The sequence below is a fragment of the Pristiophorus japonicus genome, chromosome 1 (assembly GCF_044704955.1).
Source record: "Pristiophorus japonicus isolate sPriJap1 chromosome 1, sPriJap1.hap1, whole genome shotgun sequence".
In the NCBI taxonomy this organism is placed as follows: domain Eukaryota; kingdom Metazoa; phylum Chordata; class Chondrichthyes; family Pristiophoridae; genus Pristiophorus; species Pristiophorus japonicus.
The window spans coordinates 500599125-500613494 of record NC_091977.1 but is presented as its reverse complement, the minus strand read 5'-3'; the positions used below and the strand labels follow the sequence as shown (position 1 = coordinate 500613494).

The window sequence follows — 14370 nt, the reverse complement described above, 5'->3', positions numbered from 1 at the left end:
CTAGAATCCAAAGTCACAGTCAGATTGCGGCAGCTGTCAGAAATTCGCCCTACCTCACCAGCATGCCTCCTCTGCCCATCGAGTGTCTGGATATAGATGGAGACTGGAGCAATCTTCCTATTATATTTGAAGACAGATATGTAGAATCTATTTCCAAAGGTTTGTCATGTTTTCTGATTTTTTTTTTTAAACCTCAGCCATTCTATTACATATGTATTATATAGACAGGTTATTTTTATTTAATTATATAAGATTCTAGCCTAGAAATTACTGTTGGTGATTGTTGCATTTCATAATTTTTAACTAGTTTGTTATTAAGTTAAACTAAGCTAAGCAGAGATTAAATCCATAGCATACTGTATATAGAAATGCGGATTAGAATTTAGCCAAAAGAAGTTATATCCTGCTGCAACGTCGAGCCATGATTGCAGTTCTTGCCACAGCAGTTTGCGACGATGGCGTTTGTGAACACATCCCAGTGAGGACATTGGGAGATTGCTGCTGTGGCTTCATTCATATGAGCCCGGCGCAGGGCATGCTTCTGAGGAAGCTTGTACCTAGCAGGGTAGTAGCTGGTTTGATTTGCAGCTGAACTAGCCAGTCCTGGGGCACGGAAAGCTGAGGGAGGATCATAGGTCCATCATTTGGCTTCCAGTCCAGCTAAGAAAGGAAACACAGAATCAATTTGCATGGTCTGGTAAGGACCAACAGGGGGCCCAAAATTGGCCAGGAGTTGCTCCGTTTTTTTTTGGAGCAACTTAATTTTTCTGGAATATCTTAAAAATCCCCATTTTGCACATTCAATTTGCACCAGTGTAAGTAAGTTAGTTAGTATTTTTCTAGTTTAGTTTTGTTTTTTTCAAAAGGGGACGTTACCAGCCACCTACGCCAGTTTTGGCCATTCAAGCCACTTTGGACAGCTAATAGTTGCTCCAAACTAACTTAGGCCAGCGTATGTGGCCACTTGCGGCCGCACAGAAAACCCTTGCAGAGAGTTAAGAAATCAGCGCAGGTTGCCAGAGATTGGGGCGGTGGGGGAGGAGGGAAGCGGAAAGGACCATGCAAAGCACTAAACACCTTCACAACATTCAAGAAGCATAAAAACCATCAATAATAAATAAAAAAAAATAAAACTCTAGTCCTACCTTCCTAACTCAGCCCGGGAAGTCAGCGGGCCGGCCGTTGCGAGAAGTCACTCGGCCGGGGATAGGTGCGGGCGGGATGACCGGGCTGGAGAGCACAGGAAACTGACTCTCTAACTGACTCCCTCTGACTCTCTCTCTGACTATTTAGTGATCTGACTCTCTCTCTCTATTCCAGTGATCTGACTCTCTCTGACTATTCCAGCAGCCAGCCCAGCGCGCGTTGTGAGGCCATTCAGCCGGGGATAGAGGCGGGATGCATCGGGTCCCACACTGCAGCACGGCTGGGGGCAGGAGCTACTGCCCATGCGCGAAACCTCCAGTGTGCATGCGTTGAGTTGCCGGCACTGTTTTCACACAGCGCCCTAGCTCCGCCCCTTAATGAACCGACCACGCCATGCCAAGCCATGGGAGAGGCCACAGAGCGGCCAGAATCCAGGGAGATCTTTTCGGCGCCGTTTTCACTCTAGGAAGTCGGCGCATCTCCGGTGAATGCGCTGAAAAAACGGGTGGGCCAAATTTGGGCCCAGGGAGTGGCGATTTGCTCTTTAATTCCAACTTAGTGCCAATCCATTTCAGAGAAATTGCTGGTCACCAAAGTTATATTTGGCCTGTTAACAGGGGCAGTGTGGTATGCTTTGTTATTTTCTATGTTGCGAGGAATACTACAAAATAAATTGAATTCACTGTAATCATTACTCCTATGTGTTCACTATAGAGTTTTGGAAGATAAAAACGCATGTGAGGACACGTGTGAGATTATAGTCCAGTACACGTTAAAAAGGGGCTATTCATTGCTATAACCACTCCCCTTCCCTCCCCAACCCCCACCCAATGGTCATGCTATCATATGACTAGATTTTGGGCAGCAAAGGTCATCTCCTGGGATCCACTTACAGGAGAGATTGTTGTTCTTCAGCCTGAGACAATATCCCGTGCCATCCCTTTATAACAACAAGATGAGCTGGCAAAATGATTTCATGGTTCCCTAGTCAGTAGTTGAACAGAGGTGTTATGCCTTTAGTTTACTGTTAAAATAATGAGCAGAGGAATGCCAAACAAATGCATTAAGTATTCATTCACTAATCTAGTCAACAGCAATTTCTAACCTTATATGAATTGCAATTTCTGGCAGCCGAACATTTCTGGTAGTATAATGTCGCACTCCCAAGAAGAAAGAGACAAACCCCCTCAGTTTGAATGCCAGCTTGTATGCTTTTACGAACCAAGTTGTAGCTACTGTCACTCAGCTTGTTAAAGGATTAACTTTAGTTATTCATTTCCCTGAGTAGAAGGTTGTGGATTCAAGTTACACACTACGGGCTAGAACCTCCACTTTTTTGAATGCTTAAATTCACTTAACGCCCATTTTACTGCTGAAATGACGTATAACGCCCATAGATCGCCCATTTTGGCACAAAATGGAAACTGACGGGCATTTTTAGGAAACTTATCGCCGAGTGTTACTTTCCCCATGTGATTAACGCCGGGAAAATATATTACCACCCGCCCACTGTTTTGGGGCGGAATCAGCAGAATGGGCGAATTCAACGCCCATAATATCGCCCAGCGTTACGTTCCGCACGGAATTAACGCCGAGATTCAATAATACCGGCCGCCCACTTTTTATTGTCGTAAAGATCATATTTGCCAACACTAGCGGCCATGAGACTGGCCAGCGTCAATTTCACCACCTCGCAAACATATTGCCCACAATATCGCTCGCCCAAAAAACCGCCCAGAAAAAGTGGAACTAACTGGAACTAATCACAGCGTTGTGGACGCCATGTTCTACGTCACATGATGATTCTTTTCAAAGGCTGTTGTGCTTCAACCTCGGAGGAGTTCAGATGTACTCTGCAGGTCGTTGGAGTTCCTGGGGCATTGGAACCGGTTCTGGGGGAGGTGGGACCAGTACAACCGGACGGTCTGCACCTGGGCAGGACCGGAACCAATGTTCTAGGGGGAGTGTTTGCTAGTGCTGTTGGGGAGGAGTTAAACTAATATGGCAGGGGGATGGGAACCAATGCAGGGAGACAGAGGGAGACAAAAAGGAGGCAAAAGCAAAAGACAAAGGAGATGAGGAAAAGTGGAGGGCAGAGAAACCCAAGGCAAAGAACAAAAAGGGCTACTGTACAGCAAAATTCTAAAAGGACAAAGGGTGTTCAAAAAACAAGCCTGAAGGCTTTGTGTCTTAATGCAAGGAGTATCCGCAATAAGGTGGATGAATTAACTGTGCAAATAGATGTTAACAAATATGATGTGATTGGGATTATGGAGACGTGGCTCCAGGATGATCAGGGCTGGGAACTCAACATCCAGGGGTATTCAACATTCAGGAAGGATAGAATAAAAGGAAAAGGAGGTGGGGTAGCATTGCTGGTTAAAGAGGAGATTAATGCAATAGTTAGGAAAGACATTAGCTTGGATGATGTGGAATCTATATGGGTAGAGCTGCAGAACACCAAAGGGCAAAAAACGTTAGTGGGAGTTGTGTACAGACCTCCAAACAGTAGTAGTGATGTTGGGGAGGGCATCAAACAAGAAATTAGGGGTGCATGCAATAAAGGTGCAGCAGTTATAATGGGAGACTTTAATATGCACATAGATTGCGCTAGCCAAACTGGAAGCAATACGGTGGAGGAGGATTTCCTGGAGTGCATAAGGGATGGTTTTCTAGACCAATATGTCGAGGAACCAACTAGAGGGGAGGCCATCTTAGACTGGGTGTTGTGTAATGAGAGAGGATTAATTAGCAATCTCATTGTGCGAGGCTCCTTGGGGAAGAGTGACCATAATATGGTGGAATTCTGCATTAGGATGGAGAATGAAACAGTTAATTCAGAGACCATGGTCCAGAACTAAAAGAAGGGTAACTTTGAAGGTATGAGGCGTGAATTGGCTAGGATAGATTGGCGAATGATACTTAAGGGGTTGACTGTGGATGGGCAATGGCAGACATTTAGAGACCGCATGGATGAATTACAACAATTGTACATTCCTGTCTGGCGTAAAAATAAAAAAGGGAAGGTGGCCCAACCGTGGCTATCTAGGGAAATCAGGGATAGTATTAAAGCTAAGGAAGTGGCATACAAATTGGCCAGAAATAGCAGTGAACCCGGGGACTGGGAGAAATTTAGAACTCAGCAGAGGAGGACAAAGGGTTTGATTAGGGCAGGGAAAATGGAGTATGAGAAGAAGCTTGCAGGGAACATTAAGGTGGATTGCAAAAGTTTCTATAGATATGTAAAGAGAAAAAGGTTAGTAAAGACAAACGTAGGTCCCCTGCAGTCAGAATCAGGGGAAGTCATAACGGGGAACAAAGAAATGGCAGACCAATTGAACAAGTACTTTGGTTCGGTATTCACTAAGGAGGACACAAACAACCTTCCAGATATAAAAGGGGTCAGAGGGTCTAGTAAGGAGGAGGAACTGAGGGAAATCTTTATTAGTCGGGAAATTGTGTTGGGGAAATTAATGGGATTGAAGGCCGATAAATCCCCAGGGCCTGATGGACTGCATCCCAGAGTACTTAAGGAGGTGGCCTTGGAAATAGCGGATGCATTGACAGTCATTTTCCAACATTCCATTGACTCTGGATCAGTTCCTATCGAGTGGAGGGTAGCCAATGTAACCCCACTTTTTAAAAAAGGAGGGAGAGAGAAAACAGGGAATTATAGACCGGTCAGCCTGACCTCAATAGTGGGTAAATGATGGAATCAATTATTAAGGATGTCATAGCAGCGCATTTGGAAAATGGTGACATGATAGGTCCAAGTCAGCATGGATTTGTGAAAGGGAAATCATGCTTGACAAACCTTCTGGAATTTTTTGAGGATGTTTCCAGTAAAGTGGACAAAGGAGAACCAGTTGATGTGGTATATTTGGACTTTCAGAAGGCTTTCGACAAGGTCCCACACAAGAGATTAATGTGCAAAGTTAAAGCACATGGGATTGGGAGTAGTGTGCTGACGTGGATTGAGAACTGGTTGTCAGACAGGAAGCAAAGAGTAGGAGTAAATGGGTACTTTTCAGAATGGCAGGCAGTGACTAGTGGGGTACCGCATGGTTCTGTGCTGGGGGCCCAGCTGTTTACATTGTACATTAATGATTGAGACGAGGGGATTAAATGTAGTATCTCCAAATTTGTGGATGACAATAAGTTGGGTGGCAGTGTGAGCTGCGAGGAGGATGCTATGAGGCTGCAGAGTGACTTGGATAGGTTAGGTGAGTGGGCAAATGCATGGCAGATGAAGTATAATGTGGATAAATGTGAGGTTATCCACTTTGGTGGTAAAAACAGAGAGACAGACTATTATCTGAATGGTGACAGATTCGGAAAAGGGAAGGTGCAGCGAGACCTGGGTGTCATGGTACATCAGTCATTGAAGGTTGGCATGCAGGTACAGCAGGCGGTTAAGAAAGCAAATGGCATGTTGGCCTTCATAGCGAGGGGATTTGAGTACAGGGGCAGGGAGGTGTTGCTACAGTTGTACAGGGCCTTGGTGAGGCCATACCTGGAGTATTGTGTACAGTTTTGGTCTCCTAACTTGAGGAAGGACATTCTTGCTATTGAGGGAGTGCAGCGAAGATTCACCAGACTGATTCCCGGGATGGTGGGACTGACCTATCAAGAAAGACTGGATCAACTGGGCTTGTATTCACTGGAGTTCAGAAGAATGAGAGGGGACCTCATAGAAACGTTTAAAATTCTGACGGGTTTAGACAGGTTAGATGCAGGAAGAATGTTCCCAATGTTGGGGAAGTCCAGAACCAGGGGTCACAGTCTAAGGATAAGGGGTAAGCCATTTAGGACCGAGATGAGGAGAAACTTCTTCACCCAGAGAGTGGTGAACCTGTGGAATTCTCTACCACAGAAAGTAGTTGAGGCCAATTCACTAAATATATTCAAAAGGGAGTTAGATGAAGTCCTTACTACTCGGGGGATCAAGGGGTATGGCGAGAAAGCAGGAAGCGGGTACTGAAGTTTCATGTTCAGCCATGAACTCATTGAATGGCGGTGCAGGCTAGAAGGGCTGAATGGCCTGCTCCTGCACCTATTTTCTATGTTTCTATGTTTCTATGAATGGCGGTGCAGGCTAGAAGGGCTGAATGGCCTGCTCCTGCACCTATTTTCTATGTTTCTATGTAAACATCTTGACCATACTGTGACCGATTGGAACTTAATAGACGTCTTCATTGGGACATTCCTTGTTTGTGACCAATTGGTGGAAAACAGGGAGCTACTGCACTGGGGCCTGTCCTTTCTCACCCTCTCTTGGTGACCAATTACATGCAGCAGACTCAAGATCGCCGAAGGTACACTCCACTGCATTACGTGCCCAATGTAAGAAGTGACAGACTGATGAGGAAGACCAGACGTTACACCCCCCGCAAGTACAAGGAGAAGCATTCGTACCTCGACTTGCCTTCAGAGACTGCGCTTCCACAAAGAGGTTATCACTGAGGTATGCCAGCTGATAAGGGCAGATCTGCAGCTTGCCAGCACCATCAGTACTGCACTGTCTGTCGAGGTTAAAGTCACCGCGGCACTGTCGTTCTATGCCTTGGGTTCCTTTCAGGCCACAGCTGGTGACATTCGCGGACTTTCTCAGCATGCCACACATCGCTGCATTAGACAGGTCACTGAAGCCCTGTACGCATGCAGGAGGGACTTGATCAGTCTCCCTATGACCAGGGAGGCACAGTGAGAGGGCTCTAGGATTCTCCAGAATTGCAAACTTCCCCAAGGTGCAGGGAGCAATAGACTGTGTGCACATCACGATGCAGGCACCTTTTCAGGATGCTGAGGTTTTCAGGAACTGCAAGGGATTCCACTCCCTGAATGTCCAACTGGTTGTCGACCACCAGCAAATTGTACTGGCAGTGAATGCTCAATTTCCGGGCAGCATCCATGATGCTCACATCCTGCATGAGAGCACTGTATCTGACTTGTTTAACAATCAGCCACAAGGTCAATGCTGGATGCTTGGTGACAAAGGATATGGCCTCGCCACTTGGCTGATGACCTCCCTGCGTGACACCCACACCGAAGCCGAGAAGCGATACAGTGAGAGCCACAGAGCAACTCACAATATCGTGAAGAAAACCATTGGAGTGCTGAAGCAGCGCTTTCGATGCCTGGACCACTCAGGAGGTGAGCTCCAATACCACCCTGAGCAGGTAGCTCAATTCGTGGTGGTGTGCTCCATGCTGCACAACTTGGCTATCAGGAGGGGACAAGAATTGCCTGATGAATCTGACAGTCCAGCTCACCAGAGAGAGGAAGAGGAGGACGAGGAGGCGAATGCTGAAATTGGCCCAGACTATCAGGCTGACCCTGAAGCCATGCCCCCGCCCCCCTGTAGACTGCATGAAAGGGCCCGTGGTGGCATGATAGCTGCAAGAGCCTTATAATCAGGAGCTCATCAATGATCGCTTTGCTTGAAAGAGCATTGGTGTTATTTACAAGGCTGACAAACTGCTGGGTGTGCAGATGATATATCAATGGTGGGCATCACCTTGGTGACAGTTTAAGTTGATTGAAGTTAAGTGAAATTATAACCTTTAATATAATGGTGCAGCTATCTGAGCCAATGCGCAATAAGGTTTTGTGAAATAAAAAACATTTAAACCGAACACTAGTCTGAAATCATCAGTATTTCTGTATGAAACCAACCCTTCCACCCGCCCCCCCGCCCCCCCCCCCCCCGGCTTCTCCTCCCCACCTCTTCCCCTTCCCCTCCTGACTCCAAACTGCCTGGTCGAAGAGATCCTCAGGCGATGCTTCCTTGTGGGGGGGGAGGAGGGTGACGGCCGAGCGCTGCTTGGACGGATACGGGAGAGGATGGTCCCGAGGTGGGAATGTGCTCCGAGCCAGAAGCAAGATGTTGCTCCTGGCTCTCGTGTCATTGGCAATGGGGGTGCGGCACCTTGGGGTGCAGTGCCGCGCTCTGCCACCAGTGTTCCTGGCTACCAGCTCCAGGGCCTCTCCTCCATCGCTTCCATGTTATATCTTATTTGTTAGACAAAAACTCGGTGCCAACTATGTTCTTGGTTCTTAGTAGGCTTTTTGTTGCTGGTGAATCTCCCTCATGCCTCCCACAACAGCCAGACAAGCACACACCACAGCCACACATGCTTTCAGTGCCTCTGAGCTCCCTCTCTCTCTCTGTTCCCTCTTTTGCGCATGTCATGATATCCCTTGACCTCCTGAATCACGGGAATCGAGCGTTGCTAAGGATGGCGACACTTTACGGCAGAAGGTCAAAAAATTTAACGCTAACGCCCATTTCAGATCGCTCGCGGTAACGCCCGTTTTCAAAAATGGGGACTAGGTGCTTTGAAAATGGGCAAGAAGCTGGGGATCTGAAAACCCTTTTTTACTGCCCACGCCGGAAGTAGCGCCCATTATGGAGGTTCTAGCCCTAGGACTTAAACACGGAGTCAAGGGACACACCAGTCTAGTGCAAGGGCACATACCCAAGCCCCACTGCCTGATGCAGGATGTTGAAGTTCCAATATACTATGCTCCTGCACCTCAGGCACAATCCCTCCAAGCTGTGAACTGAAACTCCTCTTCTTCAATAGTTAATTCTACATTAACTATTAAAGAAGAGGAGTTATGGGGAACTGGGTAAAGCAGTAGGTTATATACTCTTTTCTTTTTACTTGTTGGGATCTGTTTGATTTTCAGCCCCATCTGATGCAGTAAATGTCTCCTCTGTTTTTCAACTGTAAGACTTCTACATGAATGTATTTGAGCAGTGTTACAAATTTGGGTCTGCCATAGATACCTTCTCAGATACTGTGGTGCAGTCGCTCACTCGCTTCCATAAGTGGTCTGAGCATCTTATTTTTGTGCAAGTTGACTCACACTGTCATAAATCCGTTTGTAGGACCCGAGGATGTAGTAATACCTGAGGGAAGACCAAACAAACACTTGGTGACATAGGGCCAGATGTGCTTAATTTCACAGTAAGGTGAAGATACAGAACTAGGCTCACTTCATTCAGTCTGCAGAACATACCTTAGAGTGATAATGGCCCGTATTTTCCGGGCTTGTGACCACGTACGTATCATAAGTGCCCTGCAAGTTCTGCATTTATGCATGTCATGCGCAAAAACCTGGAACTTGCGATCTGTCAAGTTTCAGCTTGACAGATCCTCCGCATCTTTGGGAAATAGACATTTGCTGGCGCAGGTTTGGGCTATTTGCCCAGCAAATGTCCATGAAATTCTTACTAGCGTAAGGGTGAAAATAAATATTAATGTAAATTTTTTATATCATTTTAACATTCAAAAACCTGTAAAATAAGTTTGTATTTTTAGCCCCTTGAAAAATGTTTAAATTTATTTTCCAAAAAAATTTAATTTTTGCTTTAAATGTTTAATTAAATTGTATTAATTTTAAACATATAATGATTTTTTTATTTCAGTGTTGTGTAAATGTATTTTTAATGTGATTCCTATTAAGCTTATGGGGAGGGATTTCTTCTCTCAGAGGGTCGTGAATCTTTGGAATTCTCTACCACAGAGCGGAGCCAAATGGTCTACTCCTGCTCCTATTCCTTATGTTTATTCCGCACGTAAATGGAATCCCCATAAGCATAATAGGAATCTCCTTTCTGATTGGTTGGGCCGGCCCTCGTGACCCCAGGGACGCTTGCGAACCGCATATACCCCTGGGATACGAGGGCCTTTACGCAGGCCTATGCCTAGAGGCCCAGGAGCACGAGTTTCTCCGGATCCGCCTGCGGGAAGTCCTCGACTGCAAAATATGTCCCAATATTACATAAGAAACGTGTCACGGTAGCACACGTCGATCGGTCATCTCACTTCAGCAGGTGACTTCTTACTATTCTTTAGCATTTCTAACTTCTTCATCTTGGCAAAAGCTCTGTCAGCTTACCCCTTAACAACCCTGACTGCCTTTGCAGCCATTCTGTTCCAAGTAGCCTGCCTGCCAGGCTGTTTTCCAGTCTCTTTCTTATATCTCTCTGTTCACAGCCATTAGAAAGGATCAAAGGTTTTGCAGTACAATGGTTATAAGGTGTTTGCCGAGGCAAGCTAATGAATTGGTTATTTACAATCTCCGAGGTAACAGAATCACAGCTAGCTCATTAGCATCTTAACGACCTTTTGCCTCAGCCTCTTTTTAATTTGTCTGGAAACACCATGCTTTAAAAAAGCAGCATTAAAAGTCACAAATTTTTCCAGATTCTCTCTCTGGAAAATAATCACAAAAAAACTTCCTCAGCCATGACAAGCAGTCTCAAGCCCACAGCAGAAAAGTAACTACCAATTTGGGACTAAATTAGAGTCTCACTCGTAAGTGGCTTCAGCTTGGCTGGTGTGAGGAATGGGAATGTGTCACAGTAGTAAGGGCAATGTTCCGAGGCTGGGGTTGAGGCACATTTTTCGGCCAAAGTGGAGGGAAGGGAGCCTTACTCCACATCCAACCGGATCTTACTTGATCTAGACACAATGATGGCGACGAGGTTCACTGGGTTGATTCCTCAGATGAAGGGGTTGACCTATGAAGAAAGGTTGAGTAGGTTGAGCCTATACTCATTGGAGCTTAGAAGAGTGAGAGGTAATCTTTTTGAAACATATAAGATACTGAGGGGGCTCGACAAGGTAGATGCAGAGAGGATGTTTCCATTCGTGGGGGAGTCGAGAACCAAGGGGCATAGTTTAAGAATAAAGGGTCGCCCATTTAAAATTGAGATGAGGAGGAATTTCTTCTCTCAGGTGGAATTCTCTGCCCCAGAGAGCTGTGGAGGCTGGGTCATTGAATATATTTAAGGTGGAGATAGATTTATGAGCGATACTGGAGTGAAGGGTTATGGGAAGTGGGCAGGGAAGTGGAGCTGATCAGCAATGATCTCATTGAATGGAGGAGCAGGCTCGAGGGACCAAATGGCCTACTCCTACTCCTATTTCTTATGTTCTTATTACACTGGAGGGACTCATTTTAACCAAACCTGCCCGATGGGGAAACTGATATTGTCCGATCGATCGCCTGACTTTACTTTGCATTGTCCAACTGGGCGTTAGAAATAGGAAAAGGTTACCTTCCATCAGCACTAAACCTCTCACATTGATGAGCAGAGAATCTGTTGGAAGTATAAAGAGTCAAAAAATGGAGGGGAAGAGGAGAGAAGATATGTGCATATTATATTGAAATTACACGCTTACTGGTCAGGTGATAGATGTACTCCAGAGAGACTAATGTTAGTTTGATTGATGCACACACTTCTGCTATGGCTCAAGCATGTTCTTGAGAGCATAAACCTAGTTTTACATGATAAATAAATGACAACGGGAACATTTTTAAACAAGCTCTTTGTTCGGTGTTGTTTATTTTGAGTGTGTTTAAAAGGGGGTCAAAATTGAGGTGAAGTGATACTCACATCAAACATAAACTTGTATTGCCCTATGCAGCCATCTAGTGGTGCTGGAACAGATTAATATTGTCGGTGCTTAGATTTAAATTTCAAAGAAATTATGATCCACAGACGATCACAGCACAGAAGGAGGCCATTTAGCCCTTCGTGTCTGCCGTGCTCTGTGCTAAAACAATTCAAAATTAATATCACTGCCCTGCTCTCTCTCCATCGCCCTGAATTGTCATCTGATTTAAATATTTTTCTACTCATCCTTATAAAGAAGCTGGGTGTGTCTGCCTCAATTACTTGATGTGGCGAAACATTTCATCCACCAACAATTAAATTACATTACGGAATGCTAGCATACAAAAGCTTACCACGTTTTCTCCTTTGGAGGAATTTCAGATCTAAGTGCTAAGTGTATGCTTGTGTCCCACAACATCATTTCAGGGCCTAATTTATCTTTTTCACAGGTATTCTTCTCTTTGCTGTTTTTAGACTTTAAAGTGGGACTTCCCATTTCTTTATTCATTTGCTCCAGTTAGCGATCAGAGGAAAATATTTCTCCATGATGCTGATTCTTTTCAGCGCCATTGAAAATAAATGTCATTTTTGCAAATTTTCTTTTGTGATGGTGCATCATAGTGAGTAGAACATTTTTGTTTGTCGTCCAAATGTTATGGTGAAACTTTGCGCTCACCAGTTTGAAGGATTTCCATGCTGAGGCTATTGAACTCTTTTATGGGCTTTTTTTGCATCCAGGATCAGAATTGAGTGCTGTCAGGTGAGGTGAAGCAGGGTTAAAAACATACTTGGGAACAATTTCCCCCAACAAGCTCTTCACCTTTTGATCAATCAACCCAATAGACCCATCTTCTCATTATAACACTAAATCGTGCTCTCCTGAAATGCATCCAGTTGCTTCTTGAACCCATATATTATTCCTGCTTTCAACACACACTTCCCTTCTTAATCCGAACATCCTAATTTTGAACTTGCAAGATGTAACTTTTAAGGTGCGGACTAAACTTCCCTCAACTGTGTGCTTTAATCTGACCCCACTTCAGCATATCGCACTGGACATTATGGGGTAGGCTTTCCACGTCACATCGCCCATATATCGCCCAAAACGGCCTTTCATCGCCCATTTTGACAAAAAAGTCGAAATTCAGGTTGGATCATCGCCAAAAAATTATCCCCCTAACTTTCGGCTCACATCGCCGAGCTGATCGCTGAGGTGATTGCCCGCACATCGCCCAGCCCAACTTTTGGCACATCGCTGGGCTGATAGCTCGCTGAGAACATCGCTGGAGAATGGTTGCTTTTTCCTGGCCTTCCTCACAGAACTCGGCACTACGGACGCCATTTTGAAAGTCGGAGGAAGGGAGAAGGCTGCTAAAACAAGGGGCTTTTAACATCCTTTTACTGATAGATCCACTCACATTTATACTTATATTTATATTTCAATGTACAACAGTTGCATTAATGTTTTAACTTAACTTTACTTACAATTGTGCATTGTTTTTTAATAACGTAAGATTCAATAAAATTTTATTATTAACAATTTCAATTTTAAACACCTCTCCCACCCCCCCACCAACAGAAACAGTAACACGAACAACAACAAGAAAAACATGTACAACAGTAACACCCCCCACCCTAGCTGTGGCCACGTTTTCCTCCAGATTCTGGACCGCCCCCCCCCCCCCCCCGTGTCCTAGCCCCACCCACCCATTTTGGTCCCCCGGTACAGGGACGACACGGGCGTGCAGCGGGCAACAGCAATACTTCCTGCCATGGTGGGGGTGATGGTGGCACGATCGGCTGTTGGGGGGGGTGTTGGAGGGGACGATGAAGCACGGGCAGGGGCATCGTCTCCCAAGTCAGAAGGAAGTGCTTCCTCCTGACTTGCTTGTGTGCTGGGGGTTGTGCTTTGATCGATCACGGCACCTTGGGGTGCAGCGCCGTGCTCAGCCAACAACACATACCGCAAGGCATTGGTGGCAGCGGACTGTGCGCGCATCTCCTCCAGCGTCTGCTGCATTTCCTCCGCTTGGGCAGCAGACACCCAGGAAAATTCCCGTGCGAACCGCTGGAGCTGCTCGCAATTTATCGCGACTGTCTCCTCGCACAGGGAGTTCACGCCCTCTATCCGATCGTCCACTGCAGGCGAGTGCTGAGCTCGCTGACCCCACCTCCGTGGGGTCGCCTTGGCGTTGCCGGCTGCCCGCCGCTTGGTCCCGGTGCCCCTTCAGTCGCAATAGCAACTTCCACGGTGGCCGCAGGTTCATCCCCCTCCGTGGCTACCTCCATTTCTTCCTCTTCCTCCTCCTCTGGCTCGATCGTATCCTCCTCCTCCTCCTGTGCGGCTTCCACTTGCGCCTCTGGTTGACCTTCAAAGCACAATTGAGCCTATTGAACTTATTAGAACAGAAGGGTACACATTACTGACAAGACTTTACATATTAATGTATCATCTGGATTTAATTGCCCCAGAAAACCTGCCACGGCTGCATCAGTCGCAGTTGGACACAGGTTTATGGGAAGCACACAGAGAAGGGGACAGTTGGCCAGATGACCTTCCACTGTTCTTATTGCTTATGTCTTATGTTCTTATGTTGTCAACCTGAGAGTAGCACAAAGGCTGCATTCATGACATGACATTACATCATCCGTGCAATGCATTTTAATTACACTTTATCCAACTCTCCAACGGCAAAAAACTCCACAAATCTCCTCCCTCCAACTCCAACAACTCTCTCCTTTATCTCTCCTCTCTCTCTCCCCAACTGCCTTCTGCGCATATGTGGTTGACCCCTGACCTCCCGAAATGCGCA

The 14370-nt window shown here is 46.0% G+C and overlaps 1 protein-coding gene across 7 annotated transcripts in view; it reads left to right on the top strand.

The window, feature by feature from the left end:
• Window positions 1-14370, top strand: part of fam135b (family with sequence similarity 135 member B) — a 528209-nt gene that overhangs the window by 446516 nt on the left and 67323 nt on the right. For all 7 annotated transcript variants that reach the window (XM_070895461.1, XM_070895487.1, XM_070895479.1 and 4 more), the window contains one exon: window positions 5-159. In XM_070895461.1, coding sequence (XP_070751562.1) covers window positions 5-159 — 155 coding nt within the window. The remainder of the gene's footprint in view (window positions 1-4; window positions 160-14370) is intronic.